We start from the raw sequence: 26,280 nt of genomic DNA, 5'->3' as shown, positions 1-26,280 counted from the left end.
ACATATGTTCGGAGAGCTTGGTACTCGACTCACGTCTCCGGGCGCAGCTTTGGGGTTTTTCTTTTCCATTTACTTTTGCTTTTAAGTGTGAATGCAACCAATTTAAAATCTTGTCCAGAAGTGATTGGTTGAAGTGTGATGGTTCCCTTCACAAGTGTCCAAAAAAAAAGCAGTCCTCTGGCAGGACTCCACAAACGGGGCCGGGCTCCCATAAACACAAATGTCTGTCCATGACAGATCGGCCGATGGAGTGATTACACAATTCCTCAGCCGACTTTCTGTGCCGCCAAGCAACCGGTCGGTCGGCTCTGGGAGTTTCTCCAAAATAAATTGGTATGAACTGTTGGATTCTATTATCAGAGACACGGCAGATTTATTTATAAAAGACTTTGTACTTAGATTTAAACAAATTGTCAAAAGGAGTGTGGAAGAAAAAAACTTAGAAAAGTGTTAAAATGGTTAAAATAAATCTAAATTCCTCAAAATTAAAGATTTAGTGACTATAGGGCGGATGATTTCTTTGTCATATGGAGCAAAGAAAGCAGAAAATAGTCACTTTTAAGAAGCTTTAAAATCAGAAACTTGTTTTAATTATTGAAAAAACACCAGTTGAGTAATTGCTGCAGCTCTAATTGAGACCATTAATGTTTTCTGACGTTAGATATCAAGTGAGATGTAGAAGTATATTTTTCCATAGGCTGTCATTCACATGGGAGTTCCTTTTTGCAACTAGGGGAGTCGCCCCCCCCCTGGTGGCTATTCGATATAGTCTTACCTCCGGGTTGGCCTCAGGCAGCAAACCGAAAAAATTCATCCAGTTATTTAATATATGTATTTGTAAAAAAAAGATTTAAGCAAGGACGGTAAGAGAAGTAAAAATGAACACTTATAAAAATGCGTCATATTTCATGAGCAAAAAAGTCAAATTAAAATAATAATGTAGATAGTGTTTCAAAATAAATCTGAAACACTTGGATTTCAGATTTATTTTGTTATTAGTCTAGATTTTAAAAAATCTGACGGGGTGTTTATAATACTGCATTCGAACTGGTCAAAAAACTGATTCAATTGTGGAATTCAATTTGTTTTTATCACCAGTGTGTGAAGTTGACGTTCAATGACGCTGATCCGCATCAGCGCGAGCATAAAAACCCGATCATTTCTTCTTCGTCTGCTCTATTTCTGCCTAAATGTTACACGATTTCCCGGCGGTTACCGCAGATATTTGTAGCGACATTTGTACTTTTTAAAACTTGACATGAGATGCAAAATTGGAACATCATCACTGATAATGGAGAACATCAGCTGAAAGGTCCGGTTAGCGGGTTGCCAGTGCGAGGCTCGGATGACTCTCCATGGCGACCACTTCTCTTGATGTTCTTTCTGCTTGGTTTAATACTCCACCACCAGTTTGAGCGGAAGTATACCAGGGCCTTTAGACGTCAAACGGGGGCCACACAAAATAGTTTCAGGGGCCCGTGAGATTGATGCCTCCGCCTTAGAGGGTTTTATTTTTCAAAAGCACTCGATGACGGGCAGTGTATTGTGACATTTGGAGGAAAAACCTGCCAGTAAAGTTGCTCTTTTCCTCCATGCACACGCTGATCATTCAGCCTGCTTCTGTCTTGTTGTGAAGTGGAAAGCCCTCAGAAGTTTGCCTCCGCGGTCGAACGCTACTTGTGTTGAAATTCAACATTTGCCCTTGTGCACAAGAGCTGTTTGCCAAATCCTCGTGTTCTCTGCCAGCTCTGCCTCCAGACGAAACGGAAATACAGATATACGGAGACTGTGCAGGAGTGGAGTGAAAGAAATACTGAACCTTGTCTTGTTTTGTGTGCAGTCATGATGGTAACCAAACAGATCCATGTGTTAAAGCGAGCCCCTCCCCCTCCGCGCCGTGCTTCATCCCAGTCACTCCAGCATTTGAATTTGTAATCAAGTTTGACCTAAAAAAAGCCAGATTTTGTCGACGGAAAGGCCCCACGCACATTGCTGGCAGAGTTTATCTCATGAGTGATGTAATGAAAGATGAATTTACAGTGTTGACTTTCCACACATTACTGACGTCTGATGAGCCGTAAATTATTATTCTGTAACTCAGAGTTGGACTGGCCTGAATCATATTACACACTGCCTCACTAATATTAATTTATATACATACTGTATAGTCACTGACCATTTTATTAGGTACAGAGGACACCTAAATAATGTGGTCTTTCAGCACGTCTGCCTCAGGGTTTGAAAATGTCCTGTGAGTAAGTGCTTTTGCCCATTTTTCCAGAATAAGTTTCAAGATCTGGTTATGTACAATTTACTGCATGGTAAAATCGTGTATTAAGAATTTAAAATGAAGGAAAACATGGAACAGGAAACCAGATTTTGCATGTCACACTTGTATAGTGAACAGTATAAAACATATTTAAAATAACATTCAGTTGAGTCCAAAAACATGGAAACTACTGTATGTACAGACAGTTTTTCGATAGTCCGATAGGCCATTTTCCCATGATTAGGCTTTTTTTTCGCCCAATGAACTGTTGCTCACTGGATATTTTCCCATTTTTTTGATCCATTCAGTGTAAACACTACAGATGCAGGCAAATCACAGCAGTACAGACATTCAGAGTCATTTAAATCACCCTTTTAACTGTTCATATGCGTTCGAACGTGTCTACATGCCGACATGTGTCGCATGAGATTCTGATGACCGGCAGTTGAGAACGTGTACCTAATAAAGTGGCCAGTAAGTGTATTATTCTCAGTCGCCGCCTCAAGCTGAAGATTCAACCCTAACATTCCTGAGTCACATGATTGACGTCGATTATGACTGATGCATTCTGTAATCATTAAAGCTCAGTATCACTTCCATGACTGTGATGAAGATGGATCCAAAAAAGAAAAAAAGGAAAAGAAAGTTTGCCTTTGACAAAGGAGTTGAAGACTGCATCGTTTGTGTTCTGCTGTGCTCAGGCTTCCTGAAGCAGGAAATGTGTTTAAAGGAGCTAATTAATCAATACGCCATCTCGTACGGTTCGTGTAAATTCTGATATCACCGCTTACTTCAGAGAAATGATTTGTCTTCTCACCCTGGAATAATAAAAAAAAAAAGGTGGAATCTCACGTAGCAGTGAGGCTGCGTTTAAGACACGGCGGATTCTATATTATACATCCAGTATGATTCATTAAACAGCTCGACTGCTCCCGGTCGTTGACTCTACTTTGTGTTATCATCTCAGTGGGACTTGACTTGCAAATGGGCTTGATTTACAAATAGTTGTAGTTTGCATCTCATTACTTACAGGAAGTGTGGCAGTCAGTGTGTGTGTGTGTGTGTGTGTGTGTGTATGACCGGAATTGTCATTTAACATCAATTTCCTCCTCATTTGATGTATTTTATCTGTCGGCTGCCGGTTTTGAGTTTGAACTTTAACCCCATTGTTTGCGTGGAAATCTGTATTTTGGATAAAAAAGTACCTTTGTCGCTCTGCTGCTGTGTTTATTTACGAAGTCTGTGTGCGTGTGTGTGTTCATAAATTGTTGTTCCCCGTTCAGGACTTTCTTCGGGCACTGACCTTGTCAGGACCATTAGTTCTCACGGGGACCAAAAGACCGGTCCTAATGAGGCAGAACCTCATTTCAAAGGCCCTGGTTAGGGTGAGAGGTACAGGGTGAATTGTACTTAGGTTAAGGGTAGAGTTAGACATTAACCTAAGGCGGCCTTTAAAAGGAAAAAAAACAAACAAAAAGCTTTCAAAGCATTTTCTGAAAAAAGAAAAAACCTGACCTGAGGCTTTTCTGAAAATGTGTCACTGTTCACTAAAACCTATGATTCTGAGCCTCTGAAGCAAAAAGAGACGTCATTTGAGACATTTAGTATTTTAACAAAATGCTAATGATATCACGCAAGCGTGGATCTGACTCTTCTAGTAGCGACTAAAGCTGCATCTAACGATTCTCTTCATAATCGTTTAATCTGTCGATTATTTTCTCGATGAATCGAGTAATCGTTTGGTCCATAAAATGTCATTTCAAAAATGTTGATCAGTGTTTGTCGAACCTGGAAATGACGTCTCGTTTTTTGTCCGCAAACCAAAATGATTCACGTTCAGTGATTTCTTTTTCATATGGAACAAAGAAATGAAGAAAATATTCACATTTAAGAAGCTGAAACTATCAGAAATCTTATTTTCACATTGAAAAAAAGCTTCAAACTGATGGATCGATTATCAAAATGGTTGACATTTCATTTAGTAATCGATTAATAATCGATGACTCGAGTAATTGTTTCAGCTCTGGTTCTAGCGACTCTACTTTGCTTCACTATCACAGCCCATGATTAGTTCATCAGCCGTTGTGGTGCGTAATTTTATACTTAAGTGCTAGAATCAGCTGCTTTTTCCCATTCCCGCTGAACAATTAATTGTTCTTTAATCAAAATCACACCGTTGGCAAATCAAAAAGATAGATAATTAAAATAGTTCTCTGTCAATGAAAAATTAAAATACCCACATCTTAGATACAGTTTATAGTTTTTTTTGTAGTAGTTGTCGTTTATTGGTACCTCATGTCGTGACATTTTGTTTTGAATCGTAAATATTGAAAAGACGCTTGACTTATCGTCACGACTCGAATCGCAATACAATCAGTCCGATTTTTAAACTTTACCGTACGTATTTGGGTGAAAAACTAGCCCAGATTCTGCATCTGATGTCAAAGGCGGACGCAACATTAAAGGGCGCTTTCATCCACTTTTTTTCCCCACTTGATCAAATGAAGAATGAACTTAAAATCATTATGATGCTGCTGTGTTTGTGTAATTTGACCACATTTATCATTATTATTGTTATTTTTTTCCCAGATCTTTTACTCTTTTACAGAAACACAGTAAAGGGCCTTTATTTTCTTTGAAGGAAGTGACTTTGACATTGACTTTCTGTCAAATTCACACATTTTTTTACGATCCCAACTTCCTCTGTTGTTGTGAGACGTGTGTCTCAGATCCAGTGAATGATGATCGAATAACACATTTATGCCTGGAAATTTGTTTAAAAAAACAAAACTGTATTTTTTCCATTAGCAATAGCACCTGGTATCTTCTCTGGTGTGGATCCAAGTGAGCCGAGGCGAGCCGTGCTGGAACTGTATAGTGGAAAAGCACCATGAGACTGGTCTTAATGGGTTAACTTTTTATGGTTATGGTTAAGGAGATGTTTTTTTGTTCAGCTGTCTAAATGAAAAGAAACTGATGAGTCCTAATACGAATATCTGGACAAACCTGTCTGAGTGTGTGTGTCAGGACCAGTAGTCGTCATGGAGACCAAACCCTGGTTCCTAATGAGTCAGAACCTTATTTCTGAGGAACTGCTTACGTTTAGGGGAAAGGTTTGAACAGTGGTTAGGTAAAGGTTAGGGTAAGTTAGAGATAATGCTATGTTTTTGTTCTCCAAATGAATGCTAGTCAGTGCCGAGTCCTTAAAAGGATTGCTGTAAATGTGTGTGTGTTTGTGAATATAAATGTGAAAGTGTGTGTGGGGGTTAATGGCAGCTCAGTTTACGACCAGCAAAAACATCAATTACATAAACCAGTGCACACACTTATACTTTAGTACACATGAGTGACTGTTTGCACATCTGGGTCTTACCCTACACACAGTCTATTACTCCTATAAATCATTAGTGTATTGGTGCAGCTTATCATTACGGGGGGGGAATTTACGCGTGTGCATGAAAGTTGCCAGTTTGCGCGGCTGCAACACCGAAACGCGACAAAGACGCGCCTCGAGCGATGTCCCCATGCAAAAGTTGACTTTCATCCACGTGCAGTGCCTGTGACGTTCGTTTGCATCTCCATTTATTTGCACCTGACCTTGAGGAAGTGAAGCGGGACGGAAAATGCTCCCAGTTTCTCCCGGAATCAGACGGGAAATGTACTATTGCCACTCCAGAGCGGGGACTACAAGGAAAACACCAAACAGGCGAGGCAGCTATTGACAGATTCATCATGCAATCTGAGCGTACACAGTGGAGATTTCATCATCCTGCTCATCAGTGGCCCTCTCCTATGAATTATTTGTTGGCTCCTTTCCTCCTTGCCTGTCCTCTCGTCTTGATGTGGTAAAACCCATCAAGAATCTATAAGTAGGCCCTGTCCCCGTGTCTCTCAATCAAAATCAGGGGCAAGCAGCTCCTCATCCAGTCTGCAAGCTGAATTATTTACCAGTCATTGATGTGGTGGTTGACCAGCAGTTTTGCTTGTGAATAATTCATGCGCTCTCTCTCTCTCTCTCTCCCTCCCTCCCTCTCTCCCTCCTTTTCGACCCGAAGCATTAACACCGATGATATATTCACATTTTGCCGTGCCCCGTAAATCATCATGTGGGCACAGTTACCGGAAATCAAGTTAAGCAGCAAATGCAATCGTCGCTGTTTTGCAAAGGTATTTAACCCACTGCGCCGCCGCAGGTGAACTGTTGGGGTTCTCTGCTCTCTTTGATGTTGTCTATGTACAGTGCCTTGAGATAATGTATGTTATGATTTGGCGCTATACGAATTGAATTGAATTGAATTGAATTGAACTAAGTGGGATTTACAGATGGAGTTTGCTCGCGTTGTCACCCAGCGAGGAATCGTGGCTTCACGACTTGTGTTTGGTCTGAATTGGAAACAAGGCATCAAAGCTTACGAATATAATCATTAGTTTTATTTTTAGCCCGCCGTCCTTGTGTCATTGGCTGTACGTCGAAGTGCGTCAACACACGGATGAATCCACCTGCTGCATAACGACTTTGTCTCCATGGATCAAAATCCTCTTTAAGCCACAGAGGGATAATCCTCTTTATGTAATTGGCCACGTTCAATGCTACGTTCTATTTTGACAATCTCACAAACGGTGTACTTTTAAAGTAACAAAGTCATTGTATGATTTGCTGTGATTAGTCGCATCTTCTCATCTTAAAAAGTCCACTGATGGACATGCGAAGGAGAAAATCTACTTATTGGCCGCGGACGTTTGCCTCTGTCGCCGTAGGTGGCGCTGTATCTCTCTGTGAGCTAGTGTGTACTGAGTCAGTTTCCTGTTGACCTTTTTATCAGTCAACATGGATCAAAGGTCACAAATGCTCACCTGTCCTCATCGTTCACCAGTCCTCGTCATTCACCTGTCCTCATCTTTCACCTGTCCTCACCATTCACCTGTCCTCATCTTTCACCTATCCTCATCATTCACCTCCTCATTCACCTGTCCCTCATTCTCCTGTCCTCGTCATTCTCCTGTCCTCATCTTTCACCTGTCCTCATCATTCTGACCTCCCCATTCACCTGTCCTCATTCACCTTTCCTCATCATTCACCTGTCCCCATCATTCACCTGTCCTCTTCATTCACCTGTCCTCGTCATTCACCGGTCCTCCTCATTCGCCTGTCCCCATCAATCACCTGTCCTCTTCATTCACCTGTCCTCATTCACCTCATTAACCGTCCTCCTCATTCACCTGTCCTCGCCCTGTCTTCATCATTCACCTGTCCTCATCTTTCACCTGTCCTCATCATTCACCTATCCTCCTCATTCACCTGTCCTCATTGTTCACCTGTCCTCATTCGCCTGTCCTCACCATTCACCTGTCCTCACCATTCACCTGTCCTCACCATTCACCTGTCCCCATCATTCACCTGTCCCCATCATTCACCTTTCCTCTTCATTCACCTGTCATTCATCCTCATTAACCGTCCTCCTCATTCACCTGTCCTCGTCATTCATCTGTCTGTCCCGCCATTCGCCTGTCCTCATCATTCACCTGTCTGTCCTCATCTTTCACCTGTCCTCATCACCTGTTCACCTGTCCTCATCATCCTCACTCATCCTGTCCTCATCATTCACCTGTCCTCATCATTCGCCTGTCCTTATCATTCACCTGTCTGTCCTCACCATTCACCTGTCCTTATTATTCACTGCCAAAATGTACAGCGTGAATCATTTTTTTTACTCCGTAACGCTACATGTGTGCGGAATTATATCATGGCCTTTAGTCCGACTGCATGTGTTTGTGAAACTCTGAAGCTTTGATAATTCTAACACAGGAACACGTTGTTTCAAAGCTGCGGCTCACTTATGTCTCGGACAATAATAGAGATGGCTCACAGTCGTGGGATTTGCTAGAAATAGGAAAAAAAAAATTGCCGACGCCGTGTCACAGGATGGAGGGTTAATTTGGATGATGGTACCGCTGTACGCCATCTTTTAATGATTTCTCCTCCAGCCTCTCGCTCACTGACCTGCTGCCTCTCACTCACTGACCTGCTGCTTCTCTGCTGCTGCTGGATAAATATCCTGTCAGTGCCGCGGCTGCAGTGAGGGAGATGGAAAATGACAGTGAGTGTCACGGGACCTGCTCACATCCTTACACCTTTCCTCCTCTGACTGGCAAATATGATTGTTGTAAGTTCTCGCCTCTCTCTCTCTCTGCTCCACCCTCTATTTACAGACAGTGGAGTGTGTTCAGAGAGAATACTAATGAGCTTCTTAAAGTCCACACAGGCTGACTCATCTCTGAAGGTGTGATTGATTTTGTCACATGACAACTTGTGCCTCTTTTGGAAATGTAACCTACACATAATGTGCAATTTTAATCAACAGTAAGTGTTCTGTATGTGGTTAGCTGTCACTGGCTGTCACTCTGACTAAAGGAAATGGTGGTGTAGGGAGGATGCATACAATCATATCGATGGAACAGTCTTGTTTCCTGCGAACTAAGCAGGGAAAAGAAAGACTGTTACTTGAATCATAGCAGGAAGCTGAAGCTCCTCCTCCTCCTGTGACATGGTGACCTTCCTGGCCCGGAACAAAATAAAACCTGAACACACAAATCTGAGTAGTATATGGGTGGGCGGGCGGGTTATTGGGTTTTGTTTGTATTGGTTTGTTGTTTGTTTGTTTGTCATCCTCAGCCTTTTACTTGATACCAGTGGTATAGTCCATAAAAATCATCTCTGTATTTGATTGATTGTGATTTTATTTGCCCTTTTTTGCACCTTTTTTTTGATATTATGCAGTTTGCATGTTCTCCGGTTTCCTCCAACAGTCCAAAAACATGTAGATTTGGGGATTAGGCAAATTAGGGACTCTCTAAATTGACTTTGTGTGGCTCTGTGACTCTGATGAATAACAATAACATGACTTTATGGCAAGTGGAATAATATACCATATAAACTGATTAAATAAATAAATGTTGTCCCCTCAAATATGTTAAAAGCCCCCCTCATTCACTTTATTCTATATACTGTGCACATGGTAGATGCAGAGTAACACGCCATCCCCGTGTTCCATTCCTGTAACTGCGTCTTAAGAACATACATGAGCGGTTTGAGGTCACAGATTGGAGTTGACAGCTGAGTGTGGCGCAAAGCTGCCGTAACCGTGAGCTTCTCCACCCACTCCTCTCCAGCGAATGACGTCGTTTTGGAAACGGATAATGAATTCATCTTCTGAGATGTTCATCATGCAAAGTGCTGGAACGTCATCACGTCTAAAGAACACTTCTATTTCAGTGCTGTCTGAATTTTACACATTTGTATCAGTGCTCTTGTGTAGTCAGCGATATGCAAAGAAAGTTTTAGTGAAATAAAACTTTTCTCATTTGCTTTTGCCATTTTCACATTGAATTAAAATGATTATTAATCACCTCTGTATCTAAGATAATAATAATAAATGTGTTTTTCCCTCATATGAGGTGAAAAACAAAACATTTAAAAGCAAAACACTTAAGGTGCATGCGGATTGAATCTTGAAGCAAAAGTGCTTAATTTTGGGGAATAAAATGAAAATTGGAAATCAATCAAGTAAATTAAAACCAAATTTAATCAAGTTTACCCTTTTTTCCTTGTTAACTTTAAACTCTTTGCTTTAGTTTTGATTAAACCTCCAGCGCCGTGTGCATTCTCTGTTTGTGGATCACGTCGTGTGAAATTACCTTTTTCTTACGACTGACCCGATCAAAAGCGCTCGATGCGATTGGCTGAATGGGGGTCATGTGATGATTTACAGTGCACGTGATTGGTCTGCATTAAGAGAAATGCTTAGTTACTTAAAAAACAAATGGTCCTTTAAAACGTGCCAGTTCTTGGGAATCAGTCTGGGTCCAGATTAGATGGTGTTTGGTAGCCCATTAGGTTAGATTAGATAGAAACCTTATTAATCCCTCTGGTAAATGTAGGTTCCACTTTGAGGTGCTGACCTCTGATACAAACCTCAGTGGTAGAGCAGTTTGTGTTTTTGGGTTGTGAGGTTTGTGGGTTTGATTCCCAGCTTCTTTAGTCTCAATCCTGATGTGTCCCTGAGTAAGAGACTTAATCCCAGATTACTCCAGACAACATAGCTAAATAGTAGTGTAAAGCAGCTTTTGCCTGGTCATCAAAACCACAAAGGCGCTATATAAATACAGACAATTAACTTTAAAGTTACAGGAATATACCGACATTAAATAATTATGTGTTACTACAGAGTAAAATCATCGCTGTGGCATTCTCAACCCAGAGAAATGTGAACGAAATGTGATATATGGAACAACAATGTCATACTTTCATGCCCATATAAATATTACAAGTATATTTTTAGTTCCCGTGTGTATGGCTGTCTGAGTGTGTGTGTGTGTGTGCTGTACAATTCATTATTCTGACGACCTGTGGGAAGAAAGTGTCTCTGAAACGGGCGGCGTGTGTGTGATTTAATGCTCCAGTAGCGTTTTCCAGATGGCAGCGGTGAGAATAGTGTGTGGGCTGGATGACTGGTGTCCTGGATGATGCTTTGGGCTTTTCCTTGGTGCAGTGGCTGATGAAGATATCGCAGAGCCACGGCCGTCTTTGCCAGCAACATTTCTGATGTGGTGGCTTTATATAGTGTTTTACTGCCGTTTCCATTCAGACCTGCCAAACCCATACACGCAGTGATACCGCACTGTCCTCCACGCCACATCATTTAAGATGCCTCACAAAACCACCGCCGTCCTGAAGTTCAATTCAAATCAATTCAGTTTAATTTTATTTGTATAGCGCCAAATCACAACCTACTGTACATTATCTCAAGGCGCTGCACTTAGACCACATTATAGACCACAGAGAAACACTGCAGTTCACACAATGCGCAAACACTGGAGGCATCAGTGGAGATAAAAATACATATCTGACGGAATCAGACTCAAACATTTGCGGCCATCTGCCTCGTCAGGTTGTGGTGAAAGGAAAACGTAGGCGGAGTCATCACTGCACGGCTGCATGAAACTTTGTATTACACGCAACACACACACACACAAATGAGTGACTAGTGACTTGTACAGCAGTTGTTTTCAGTGTAAATGAATCATTGGAATCAGTTCATTAAAAATATGTGTTCAGTACTTCCTCCATGACTGGAGGACAGACTCTGTTTGACACTCCGTCACTGGACTGGCTAAACTCACCAGATTTCTCTGTTAAATATTGAGATTTTCGACATTTCCCTGGTCATTGTTGGAGATGAACCCACATTTTTAGGATTATTAAGTCTTTTTAACTGATCTACAGTTCGGCATTGTTCGGCTTGATTCTTGTGACTCTCCCTGCGACGTCACGCATAGTATCACCTCAGCTCACTTGGAACCTCGCCAGAGCAGGTACTAAACAAAGTACCTGGTACCAGCTAGTGGAAACGCAACTTAAGTCGAGTCTTGAGTCGAGTCGAGCCAGTGGAAACACGCCGCAAGATGTGCAGCCATCTGCCTCGACCGGTTGTGGTGAAAGGAAAACTGGGGGACAGAGGTGAGGTAGAGACAGAAGAGTATTGTTATGACGTTGTTATGAAAAGGTTTGTGAGTGAGGAGATTGTCAGGTCATGCTTACCCGGGTCTCTTGGGTGTCATTCCCAAAAATCTACCCACTGATGATGTCACGGAAAAGTTTGGCATTTTCAACAAATCCATGTCTTTTATAATGTGCAATATATCTGTCAAAACTCTTTGGATATGAATAGAAATGTGATTCGTGTATGCAGAATCAAGACACACTTTCACTGTCTGTTTGGGTATAAATATATCAGTCCAAATCACCGGAATAGAAAAAGAAAAAGTCAAATTCGATATGATCTTTAAAGGCAGCGCATATTAAAACACACAAATTCAACCCCGTGCACCAGCTTCCTCTGGCTCACGTCATCCTCAGAGGGAAAATAAAAATCAATACAAGGCAGATTCCAGTTACACCTGACATTAAATGAGAAGATGTTCAGTGTCTGCGGAGACTGATATTAAGTCAACGTCTCAGTTTCCATGGCTGCATCGTCAGATTAAAAGCTTTTATCTGGCTTGACTTTTATTTTGAAGTAGTGTGAAAGCAAGTTGGTAAACCAGATATGGCAAAAAGAAAATTATTACTAATGACTTAATCTCAGATATGGATCTCTTGCCCATTCGGGTTAAACTCAGATTGAACGTGAACACTGTTGTGCATGTTCCAGGTTAAATTAAGACTAATAATCCCTTGGAGATTGAACATTTTCACGTGTTTTCATAATTCACTGAGTTCCCTGACAGTGTGGCCGTTTGTTACTGTTTTCTGTCATGTGACAAAGATGTGAGTGATTCTTTTCTTTTTTTCTCTCGTGTTTGAACCCAGAGTGTTTGGCTTTGCATTATGCAGCAGCCACGGCAAATGACTGCAGCAAAAGGGAATACAAATCTAACGGGTAATAAAGAGCAGTGGAGCTGCTTTGTCTCTAATAATGTTCCGTGTCAAACGAAGGCCACGTTCTATCTTCGTTCAGTTTAATAATAGCCACTGCTTACAAGAACAGGAGCATTACGTTCTACTGCGTTTAGAGGACGACAGCGCATGAGATAATCTCACTTCATCGTGTTCGCTTTGAAGCCGCATTCATAAAAATATGCATTCAATTTTAACACTGGGTCGACTATGATCCTACACACTGTGGTGTTTGCGCTGCGTTGCTCTTAATTGGCGTAGGAATTTGCAAATAATAGAAATTGACCAATTACTACTCTGGGTTCAGAATGTTTTTACTGTGTGGGCAGTTGTGCACTTACATATTTTAATATCAGAATTGTGACTTTAATCTCAGAATTAAGATTTTTTTTCTCAGAATTATGGCTTTAATGTCAGAATTAAGATTTCTTTTCTCAGAATTAAGATTTTTTTTCTCAGAATTATGACTTTAATGTCAGAATTAAGATTTCTTTTCTCAGAATTATGACTTTAATCTGAGAATTATGACCTAATCTCAGAATTAAGACTTTTTTTCTCAGAATTCTGACTTTAATCTGAGAATTCGGATTTTAATCTGAGAATTCAGATTTTTTCTTTAATCTCTAAATTCTGACTTTAATCTCTGAATTCTGACTTTAATCTCTGAATTTAATCTGAAAATTCTGACATTAATCTGATAATTCTGACCTTTTCTGACTTAAATCTCAGAATTCATGCTGTTTTTTTTCTTTACATTTGGTCCTAATACTCTTCTGTCTACACTTAATTAGCACACAGGCACTTTTGTGTGTGAAAAGATGATTACGTCTTACTTGGCCGTCACACACTCTCCACACGCCAGGGTAACGGCCACAGGCCTGTCCGCGGGGGTGAATACCCAAAGCACTTTCTCACCCGGAGATGCATTGAACGTGTCGGAGCACCTGACGTGGAGCCAGTGTTGGACAAAAACCCTCGCGTCATCTGAAGAAGTGAGGCTAATAACGCACTTAGGCTGTTCGGCCTCGCTTCATTGTGTGTCGGAGGGAGAGAGAGCGAGAGAGCGCAACACAGCAGTTACTCCCCAGACCCAGAGGAGTAAAAGAGCTGAGCTGTGCGCTGAAAGACTTGGTCAAACATAACAAATGTTTCCTCAGCTTTGGAACAAATGAGTGGGTCTGTGAAAGACCATTAGCTATAGCACGACTTGATTAATTATTTACTACGGTTTTGGTGCAAATTGCGTCATTTGCTGTGGCATCCACACGAATTGGAACATGTGCTTAGGTCTACTTTAGATATATTACAACTAAATGTGCCTGTGTTCCCACATTTTCCTGCTGAAGTGCGGCGTAAAGATTACACAGAATCAGTCTCTGACTTTTTGGTTTTGCTTTCCTCTCATTTCCCCTTTTTGTGTTCAGTCATGAGATTTGAACGTTGTTTTTAAAGTGCATGTTTTAGATGTTTCCCCTGCTCCAACACCTGGAAAATAGCCAGGAAAATACCTATAACTTGCAGGGCAGTGGGTTCCAGGGACCAGGCTTGAGAAACACTGCCCTAAACCACACTTTTTTTTTGTTTTTGTTTTGTTTACACTGCAAAAAGTGACTTTGAACAAAGTAAAATAAGCCTCGTTTCTGGGAAATTGTTCTTGTTTTTTTTTGCCTAAAAAGAAAAAAAATATCTTGGCAAGTAAGTTTTGCACAAGGAAAATAATCTCAATTTAAGAAAAAAATCTAACTTTGTGTTACTAAGATATTACAGCTTAGTTACAATTAACAAGCGAAAACAATGCTTTGCATGAAATGACATGTTAAATACAGATGTATAATTCACCAACATGGATTGGTTTGTGTTGAAATATAAGAAATTCTACAGTATAAATTCTTAAATTCAGCTTAAGCAAGAAAGGAAAGACCCATTTTAAGCACAGCTCTTACATGACAGAATTTATTGGCTTATGATCGACACTTTATGGAATTTTGGGCAGATTATTTTTCTAAAAACAAGACAATTTAAATCGATTTAGAAAATATTTTCCTCATTTTTAGTATTATTTGCAGAGTTAGCCTCAGAAGAAGTGGTTTAGTTGCCCTGGTGACAAAATCTAAATAATTCACTCACAGAAACACACTTGTTATTGTGGTGTGTCACGTCAATTTGCACGTTTATATTCGCTAAATTAAACTAAATAATAAGCACACAAATTCTTCTTAAACTTTTGTATGAAAATTATTATTTATTATTATGAAAATATGTTTTCCACACAAAATAATGTGTAAACCTCCGTAAAAAAGCGATACTGAACCAATTAACGACATAATAATTATAAGCCCATGCAATTTATTTGAAAATGGTTACAGTTAATTGGTCAAACCTCTACATTTGAATATACCATTTTTTAAGAAAGCAGCAGCGTAGAGCCTTTAGTTTTTAACCAATTTTGCTCAAAACAGACTAAATACTGAGTTAAAAGATGGGGATTTATTTACAGTCATGAATGTGTAGCACTTTATGAGTATTGTTTGGTAACTAACTAAATCCAGTGGAGATCTGGATGACTGATAACCTTCAGAAACATACACTACATGAAATGGGATTAATCTAGATTTTTAGCAGCATTCACTTAATTTTTAGCCTTTAATCTGTGCTTTTTTGGTACAATAACAAAGATAAAGAGGATCACTGAGTGACGTACTGCACTCTTTAACGTCAGTTCATGCTCCTTCAGAGTGTGCGTGACAGATTGTGTGTAGCATGAAATATACGTTTGATGAAGTCAATATGTTGGAAAATGTCTCAGATCATGAAAGAAAAAAATGTGACTGAGCTGTACACGTGTCCACGAAATCACGTGTACGTTGGGAAGTGTCTTTAACACGCAACTGGAGTTATAGAGCACTTAGATCTGCCTGAATCCTCAACAACCCGTCACTTACTGAGGGGCTGAGACTGTGGACAGGCTAATTACTCGCACAGATACGTCTCGCCGCTCAGTCCTGACACTTCTGCTCCGCCCCCCCCCCACGCTCAACCACAACAGTGGCTAATTAGCATATAGACACTACCTTTATGATCAACACAAAGCATTCTCTCTTGTTTTCCGTTCACGTGCCATGAATGTAAATGAGAGAGTTAGCGTGTTCGCGTTTTCCCGTCTAGTTCGCCCTCACCGTCGAGTTCACGCAGGCTTTGATTGAGACTCTCCTCCACGGCGACGCACGCAGGTCACTGCAGCCGCACAATCAACTCAAGATGTCGAGTCATTGTTTTGTCTTTATTTAGTAAAACGTACTTAACTCTCAGCACAAGAATGATTATTCTCCAGCATATTAAGTTCATCTTTCAGTGAAGAAAGTCATAATATTACGAGAATTGAGTCGTAATTACGATGAGGATGAGATGAGGAGCATTTTGTGAAGTTCTAATCTGTTTTGGGCTTCGCAAATAAGGACATACTCAACGTTTTGGCTCATCATTGTTTGCATCAGGACTTTGAAAAGCTTGTGTGCAAGAAACTGAGAAGCTGAACACGGACTCGAGAAGGGAGTCGTCTCTTTTGTGGTTCTGTTAAAAAACAACAACAACAACAACAAAAAAACTTTTTTTCACGCTTTATTCACATAATATTATGACTTGTAGAAAAAAAAATAATTTTAATCTTAAAAATCACCAAAATACAGTCCTGCAATACAATTCCTGTCGTTCCTGTTGTGCATCTTCTTGAGTTTCCTTATGACTCTACTAATTAATAAAATGCACTTTTAAAACATGGTCAAATAAACTACATGAAACCAGCTTTTTACCAATTCTCCAAAACAATAAAACACACACACACACATATATATGTATATATTTTTTTAATGTCTTGTCTTGCTTTTTCACAACCAGCTGTTGCAAGGAAAGTCCATTCCGAAACTGGGCTCACTGGACCAGATCGAAGCCGGCAGTGGAGACGCAGAGGGACGTTACAGCGGCGACTGTGATGACGAGGACGGCTGCGGTGGTTCAGGTGGCGCTGAGGTGAAGAGGAAAGTCTCCAGAGTCTCCAAAAGTAAGTCAAATTCTCTTGTTTGTACCCACGGTTCTCAAATTGTGGTACGTGGGCCACCAGGGGTACGCGATCTTCCTCTGTCTCTGTTTTCTCGGTCTATTTACGCCACTGTATTTTAATGTTGGCGATAATGCTGTTACTTCGAGAGCTCAGTATTTTCTCAGGTGGTTCTTGGTATAAAAGTTTTGAGAACCACTGATTTAAAGAGTTAACCATGTGGTTACCTAAGCAACTCTATATGCAGCGGTGTTGCAATCCAGTTGGGCATTTCAGCGGCACTGCCAATACTTTCAAGAGCCTCACTAGTGGTTGCTGATGCCACTACAATACAAATGTCAATAATATTTAGGACAAAGCAAATCAGTTTGAAGCTTTTCTCATGATTAAAACAAGATTTCTGATTGTCTCAGCTTCTTAAATGTGAATATTTTCTGGTATCTTTGCTCCACATAACAAGGAAATCATTAAAAACCGAATCATTTTGGTTTTGTGGACAAAAACAAGACATTTTTCGAAACCTCCTAATTTTGATAACAGTGACATCTTACACACCAAACGATTATTGGATTAATCTGGAAAATAATTGACAGATTAATTGATGACGAAAATAATCATTAGTTGCAGCCCCGGTTGCAGTTATAAAACCCCCCCACAGATTTCCACACGTAATTAAATATCTCTGAGCACCACCGTCCGCATGCAGATCACCTCCATCACCACTAGGTGGCAGCGTAGACACATATCGGGACGGCTCATGGAAGATTTGGTGTGCTATTTAGTTAGCGAGATAGTAATCGTATAGGAACTGGAGCCATGTTATACAACAATTAAAGCGTGTATATTTGTTAGATTTTTAAATTCTACAAATTTGCGGAAATTCAAAAATCTAGTTTATACCAGTGAAAGCCTTCAAAGGTGCAGTTGCATAATACTTTGTTTTAATAAGACTTCCTCCAGTCTCCATTTAATGGCAGTCATAATAATTGTCATTAAAGGTAATAGTTGCTATGGGGATATTATTGCAATCATGGCCCGTTATGTTGGAAATTATTGAAATTATTGCTCCCCAGAGGGTCAGCAACCCCCCGATGAATTACACCGACAGAGCTTTCCTCTTCATTTTGTTACCTTTCACACTCTCTTGTGCTCTCAGCTCATGGATTCCTCCTCTCCTCTCCTCTCCTCTCCTCTCTCCTCTCCATCAAACATGCTAACAACCTGATTAATCACTTCTCTCATTTCGCCTATGGCGACAGGGAGGAAGGGGGGAAGTGTGTGTGTGTGTGTGTGTGGGGAGGTTGTGGTGTCATCCAAACACGCCGTTCTATCCTTGTAAATGTTTCCTCTACTGCTCGTCACTCTGTCTCCAGGCCTCTGCAGCTCGGGCTCAGAGGAAGCTCCTTAACAATCGCTCATGTGAGGCTGTGGGGAGTCGCTGACATTTATCACCGGTTCCAGTAGAGACGCCTCTTCCTTGTTGCAGGCCAGATCAGTCTGCTGTGACCTTACTGTCTGTCGTGACCTTTTGTCGAGCATCTTGTCCCCCTGCTGTCTGACCCTCACACACCGAGGACTCCTCACCTGGAGCAGACTGCTGGTCAATCCCTGCAGGAGTTTGCTTTTATTAATAATACACAATGGTTTGTTTGGCACATCTTTAATGCCAATTTTTTTTTTTTTTTCGACTGATATAACGAGTTATTGAAAAAAAATATAATAATACAAGATAACAACAGGGGTTCATATCAAAATTGTATAATTCTTTGAGCTAGGAAATGAACGCTGCACAAGCATAACTGGGAAATAGACGCAGGGCACAAATATACAAAACAATGAACAAACAACTTACAAAGGATTTTAGTCAAGGTCATTCATCTGACTTGGTCCACACAAGATCACCGTGTTATTGCATAAGGTGTGAAATCATACATGTGTTTATTTGAATAATATTTGTCAGAAATAATGCAAAAATCAATTACACTGGATCACCGAATATCATCATAGGAGACATCGATTTTGCCCGTCAAGGGCTGCAACTAACTTTTAAACAGAAAGCTGTATGGTCATGTAGTTAACGGCTTTGTACGACGTAATCACAGATGGTGTATTGGTAGTAATGATATACTCTCGTCCCTGCGACATCTAAATGTGTCAAACTCATTTTAGTTCAGGGGCCACAGACGGCGCAGTTTGATCTCAAGTGGGCCTGACCAGTGAAATAATAGTATAATAACCTTTTTTTTTTTACAAAGCATATGATGAACAACTGTAAATAAGAGAAAATAAGTGCAATTTCAACAATATTATGCCTATGTTTGTCATTTGCACATACATTTGCATTACAACTTCAAGATCACAGTAGATCTGCAAAACATTTAGTCACAGGTACCTGGAACTGAAAAGTATACATATCACATTTTAATTAGAGTCACATATTCAACCTGCGGGGCCAGATTGGACCCTCCGGTGGGCCGGTTCTGGCCCGTGGGCCATATGTTTGACACCCCTACCCTAATACGACCTAATAATATCTTAAAGAGCCACTTTTTTCTTTATTTCCAATTGGATTGTAGATTATGCTAGGCTCTAGAATCTGCTTTCAGATAATTGATGACCCATTGTGTGCTAGCAAGGTGTATGCTACGTTGCATTGAGCCACACATTGGATGATTTGTTCAAACATATGGTTTCACTCCAGAAATGTCACATGACTCGCAGCTTCCTCGTTGGTTAACACTGCAGATCATATGCGGCAGACTTGCTGAGAAGTTCATACAGTTCCGTATTTAGTTGTCATACTGTGCCGCACGTAGCCCATGCAGTGCTATCGGCTATGCTAGAGACCAATCAATACGCCGATGAGACTCTCTCTCGCAGCTCATTTTTCACCCGAAATATGTAAATATGTGGAATTCTGCCAGCGCTGCGAGAGTCATTAAGACTTTACAAGTTTGGTAGTTAGGTGAGGACTGAAGGACGGGAAATGAAGCGTATGCTTAAAGTTGTAAAGTTGCTGCAGCACAGTGCAGCACTCCTTTTACTGTTTACATGAGCATGAAATGTGTTTCATTGGTTTATTTTTGGTGATATTTGTCCATAATTTCTTGTTGTTTGGTTTTTCTGATCTAATTTCTCTCTTCATTGTGCCATTAATACTTTGTTCTTCATGCATGAAGGCAGATGGAAGCAATGCTGCCCCCAGCACTTCCTGTAGTGCTAGATGCCCAGTTTCAAATCATCATACAAAGTCATATTGACACCAATTCTAATTAAATCCATTATAGATTAGTGTTAAATTTAGCTCTTACGTAAACATTAAAACATAACATTAAAAGTGTTAAATACACACTATTTTAGCATTAAATCAACACCATAATAGTTGAATTTCACTCTAATCTACAGTCTATTTGGTTCTTACAAGGATACAGGAAAACTGATGACACTCACTGAAACAGGAGTCTTATAAGTGATGAGACAGTGAGGCAGAACAGCACGTACACAATGATTGCATTTGATTTTATCAACAAAAGCAAAATACGCCTCCAAATCTCCAAATTTTATGAGGAAAACAAGTCAAATCCATCCGAGCACATGCCTTTAACGCATTGATTCATTTTTGTCATTATCTCCTGACACGATCGAAAGAGAGCGAGAGAGAGAGAGTAGAAGACTGGAGGTTTTATCTAAAAACTCCTCTTCAACCTGCAGGTGTGAGTCAAGCTCACAGATAAACTCACGGTGCTCTGAATCCTTCTCACACACACACACACTAATTGGCTTAGGGGACGGGGGCAAGAGAAGTCAACGTTAGACCCTAATTTGTCTCATCATAAGAGAACGTTAGCGAGTAATGGACACACAGACCTCACCTGTACCTGTCATTAACCTGTGTTTTAGGTGATAGGGTCACAAATGCTGAAAGCAAGTCAGTCACACACACGGCGTTAGAAGGATGTAATGGTAAAAAAATGTTAATATACTGCATTTTTAGTATATTACAAAACTTTTTTTTTCTGGGTGTGGGTATTGCGATGTTTGAACTCATTTGATTGTGTTTTTATTTAATGTTAATCGCAAAATGTTAACTTTTTACATTTCCAACTATTTTCGTTGACAGAAGCTACGGCAAAAAATGTCCGTCAATGACCCAGAATTAGGCGTTAAGTAAATAAAAATAAAGTTAATATGACAAATTCTAATGACAATGTACTAAGATACAATCAGAAGAGAGGAATAGTAAGGAGAGATAATCAGACGAATGTCTTTGCGAGGTATGGAGGTTAGGTTATGAACACAGCGGCAGAAACGACGGCGTGAGACGTCATGTGGGCGAATTTTAGAGAAAATAAGAGAAATCCATTTGTAAACCATGCGTAGTCAAACTGGCGAGTCATCCAGAAATCCATGCCAAGGATTGGTAAAGATATACTATTTTATCAGCTATCAAATCATCAACACTGCTCGTTTTAAGTCCAAGTGCGATGTTGTAAAATATGACTAAAACTAAATGGTATTTTAGTCATGAGACTATAAGTAAATCAAAATGAACACTGATCTGAGTCATGGTTCTTGGTTAGCTGATGGACGCTCGAGTCCATAATGCCTGGTTGTTTATCAGCTAAATGCTCCACCGTGTTCAGCATCGATTCACCAACTGTCAACAGCCCAAAACTCGGGATTTAAGAGTGAATCAAAAAGTGAAGTTATTACCTGACAGAAAAACGATGAGCCGATGAGCTGAGATTTATTGTAAAGCTCTGTAAAGCTGACGGGAGCTGCAGATTCAGATGATGGATCTCTGTACATTCATCCCTACGAGCGTGTTATTCCATGAGCTGTGTATGGCTGCAGAGAATAAAGAGTCAGCATATGAAACTGTGGCTCGGTGAAAGCTATAGAAATGCAACACAATCGTTGCATCACGCTCGGATTCTGCTTAGTGTCAGCCCCTCTGTGTTCGTGCATCGGCTGAGGTGGACGTTACCCAGAGTAAAGTCCGTTTAATGTCCAGTGCAGACATTTGGGGTCAGATATGCAGCTCCTATGTGGAGGAGTTCAGGATTGCAGTGCATGTTTAAAAGCAGCAGTAGTTATTTCCCTGACTGTGTGGGCTGCGGCCAAGTTGTGGGGCTTAGAGGTAGTGCAGGTGGGCTTTAAAGCGGACGGTAGAAGTGTTCGTTTTGTGAAGAGACTGAAGGGAGTTACGTTTTTCTGTCGACCAATCAGACGACTGTCGTAGAACAGACCTTCTCAAAGACATTTAAACAAAACAAAACAAAGGCTAATACCTTGAATATCTAATTCTTCTTCTTTCGGATTCTCCCCGTCATGCCCCGCCCAGAGGACAGAAACCTCACCTGACCGCGCCCGCCCCACTATTTGAGAAGTACTACTTTCGGGGTGGCCACAGCGCATCATCTGCCTCCATCTTGTCTAGTACCTTCTGTCCCACCAACTGACCTCATGTCCTCCTTTCACAGCATCCACGAACATCCAAAACACAGCTATAGCCTTACATACAAAAATACTTCTTTTTGCAAGTGTTGGATTTGCCCCCCCCATGGCCATTTAAGCACACATGGATCTTTGAGACCTCCACAATGTCCTTAATGTCCATTTCCGCTGAAGGGAGACTGTGTCTAAAATACACTGTGAACGATTTGACGAGCGAGGAGTGCAGACCAGCGTCAGCTGTACTCAGCCGTTCGCCAAATGCACAACAGTCACACCACATTAACATTCTTCTTCACAGGTGAGGAAGAGTGTAATTAAATTAAGTTCTTTTTCCTCTAACGAGAGTCCTGAAAAATGATCGCGTCGCACTGTAGCAACCCACTTGATAAATTGGCTTCCGCGAGGCCGAATCACTGTGGTGATTCACTATTAACAGACATTGTTAACTTTTATCCCAGTCTCCGTGCGAAACATCAAAACAGGAGACTGCCGAGACAGACATGCATTATTGAGTACGACGGAAACCTAGAGACAAAGGCAACCACACGACACCCTGTTTATAAACAACGGAAGGTGAGAGACGAACCGACGTGTTAATAAGCATGTGATAATAACATCACACCACAGTTGTGATCACCACTCGTTTTAAGCGGCACAAACATCATCGCGGAATAAACGAACGAGGGAATGAAATCACGGGGAATTGGCAGAAAGGATGATAAATAATGTAGTGTGAAAAAAAAAAATGTAATGTGTGGGTTTGTTTTCTGCAGAACTGCCGCAACCTGGAGACGTCAGGTTTTTGGGGTTAAGCGTGTGTCACGCTGCATGATGCTGTTTTTCCCAGTTGCGAACAAAACAAGTTGATTGGCAGTGAGTGAGGAATGTTACGACTACCCCATCCAATCAGGGTGTAGTGTTTGCTGCTGAAACCCAAACAGCGGTTTTCTTAATGGCTTAGACCATCAATTCTTCTTCTTTCAGCTTCTCTTTTCTTCTGTCACACCACCTGACCTCATGTCCTCCTTCACAACATCCATGAACCTTCTCTGTGCTCTTCCTCTTTTTTTCTTCCTTCCCCAGCTTCAACATCCTTTTGTCCAAAGTAATTACGATCCCTCCTCTGCACGTGCGACCGAACCGCCTCGACCTTGACTCTTTCGCTTTACTTCCAAACCGTTCGACCTGCAGCAATACGCTCATTTCTAATCCCGTCCATCCTGTCCGTCGCTCCCAATGAATACCTCCAGCTCCACCTCCTGTCTCTTTCGTTTGTGCCACAGTCTCCAAGCCGTACATCATAACAGGTCTCGCTACCGTCTTGTAGACCTTCCCTTTCACTTTTGCTGCCATCCCTCCGTCACACATCACTCCTCCCACTCCACTCTTGTTCTTGACCTCTCTTGAATGAAACAACGTCATAATCCATCCATCCAATTTCTACGACTTTATCCTCCACATGAGGGTCGGGGGGGAAAGTGTGCCAGTCTTAGCTGACATAGGGCGATAGGCGGGGTTCACCCTGGACAGTTCGCCAGTCCCTCGCAGGGCCACATAGAGACAAACAACCATTTAGAGTGTCCAATTGACCTAATCCCCATATGGCATGTTTTTAGACTGTGGGAGGAAGCCGGAGAACCTGGAGAAAACCCACACACACGGGTAGAACATGCAAACTCCATGAAGAAAGGCCCTTTTTCTGAGTCCTGAGTCTGCAAAGGCAAGAGTGCTAACCCCTACACCAACGGTGTGGCCCACAACATCATCATATTTGTGTAAAATGCTATAGCATAGGCTACTGTACCTGGTCTGATGTCCTGCTGTGTGTCTCATGAGTATTGATGGACCTGGATGTAAATTGCTGACTGTTCGGCATGGACACACAACTGTGAGGCCATTCATCTGCTTAATTCTCCTGACTGCACAGGAGGTAGAGGAGTGCGTGATGTATCTGGTATCTCCAGCCGCCGCTTAATGCAAATCAATGAGAGCAAAATAGAGTTGCGATAACTGTCGGATACAGAGCTTGAACGCCATGTATGATTTAACGTGATTTCTTTGCTCTGCAATTATCCATAATCCCTCTCCTTTTGTGCCCGTGGTGTTTATCGGCGGAACATGCCGACGATAGATCAACGCGATAGGAAAATAAAACGTTCTCGGCTCAATACTGACAGAACACAAGCCTGATGTATGGGATCATCCTCATGTGAGCAGTTCATCCTTCAGAAACATTCAGTAACTGTACCCTGATAGTATTCATGGCATCTCCTTCAGATTACTGAGCCACCTCAGGGAGAGGTTGTTTTTCGTTACCAAAAAAAAAAAAAATGCAAGTAGGTTGATCTTTTCTTGGCAGAGGTTTGTTATTGAAAGCACAGAGTGAAAACAAACACACACAAAAATGATTCACTTCAGCCCATTCAATGTGTACGTGCTCCTCACAGCTTGGAAGAAAGAAGAGGAAGAAAAAAATCCAAAAAAAGACAAAGATACCTGGAGCTTTTCCTCACATCTGACTTCTTATAAACCGCCTCGGTCCCTCCCGCACTCCCTCCCAATACCACTGCCATCCTGGTCACTGCCCTACTGCGATAAATGCTTTACCTCCCAAAGAACCCCAAGCCCAGAACCCCATCTTCACAAAAACATCACCCCTGCCCTGAAACAACAGCTCCCCAACAGTTTCCACATTGAATTCAAAATCCTTCTTTTAACATTCAAACCTCGATCTCCACAACTTACACACCTCCCTCCTCTCCATACCACCTGCCCATCTGGTCCAGGGTTCCAGCTAGCGCATTTTAGCCTAACGGTCCGCTGGATTATAATTTGCGGGCGTTGCGTTGAAGACACGCGACAAGACGCGAGTTATCTCGTCGAGAGAACAGTCTGCATCAAAAGTGTGGAAATAACAACAAGCCTACGCGTAGTATCGCTTAGTATTTCACGCCACATTTGACGTTTCTCGCGCTGAGAAGTGATGAAACGTCTCGAGTGAAAGAACCTTCAATTATATCACTTAATTTATGATAATAGCTGCTTATTAAGTGTAAATTTGAAGGGTAAAGAGTATGAACTTAACGGGCAACACCAGGTTAGGTGCAAACCGAGGCCCCAATGTCAAAAGTATCGTGAGCTCAACCTTAAATATGTTGCTGGGTCATAATTATCAATGATAATAGAGAAAATCTGAGTATTCTCTATGGCTGTGGAGATGATTTAGCCTTGTGTGTGTGTGTGTTGCTCCTGTCTCTTGTGAAATGATTGAACTCCCTCCACAGATCCCAGATGAATTGGACTTGTTTTAATCCAAATTGACACAAAGAAGAGAAATCTCAGCTTTGATATTCAGAGCTTTCATAAATACAGGGGGGAAAAAAGGAAGGTTCTCACAGCTGGGTTGAGATAGTTCACGGCTGCAGCGTCTAATTTCTGATTGAGTCTGACAAGACAATTATACACCTGGTTTAATCGCATGAAAACCTCAGGCACGCTCAGCACAGCTCTGAATATAATGAATCCGTACACTTGTGGCATTTTTACCACAACGGCATATTAAACCATCATGTAGTAACGTAAAACTGTGCAAGCTTGCTTGATGAAACTGCATTTACTGTGGCAACTTGGCGACTTTCTCGCTATATTTAGCGTTTTTTGCATATCTATTAGTGGTAGTACCCGGTACCGGCAGTTTTTTGTTCTGGTACTTGCTCTGGCGAGGTTCCACGCGAGCTGAGCCGATACTAAAATGTGACGTCAACAGCATTTTCTGGATTAATCGAGTATTCCTGTGTCCATAAAATGTAGGAAAATGTTGATAAATGCCGAACAGCGTTTACCGAACGTGGAAATCATGATTATCTCATTATGTCTTTTCAGTTTAGATTTTTTTTTTTGTCAAATGGAGCAAAGAAACAAAAAAAAATCACATTTAAGAAGCTGAAAAATCTGAAAGCTTGAATGAATTAATTTAGCTGTCAGTTGATTGATTAATTGAATAATCGTTGCAGCCCTAGTAACATTTGGAAGTAAAACAGACGT

General features: G+C 41.1%; 1 protein-coding gene across 1 annotated transcript in view; it reads left to right on the top strand.

Annotated features, from left to right (window-relative positions):
* Positions 1-26,280, top strand: part of gpc5a (glypican 5a) — a 145,883-nt gene that overhangs the window by 71,751 nt on the left and 47,852 nt on the right. The window contains exon 8 of the mRNA XM_044029464.1: positions 16,620-16,782. Coding sequence (XP_043885399.1) covers positions 16,620-16,782 — 163 coding nt within the window. The remainder of the gene's footprint in view (positions 1-16,619; positions 16,783-26,280) is intronic.

Source organism: Solea senegalensis, linkage group LG7, assembly GCF_019176455.1.
Source record: "Solea senegalensis isolate Sse05_10M linkage group LG7, IFAPA_SoseM_1, whole genome shotgun sequence".
Taxonomy (NCBI): domain Eukaryota; kingdom Metazoa; phylum Chordata; class Actinopteri; order Pleuronectiformes; family Soleidae; genus Solea; species Solea senegalensis.
This window is presented reverse-complemented; position numbering and strand designations above follow the sequence as displayed.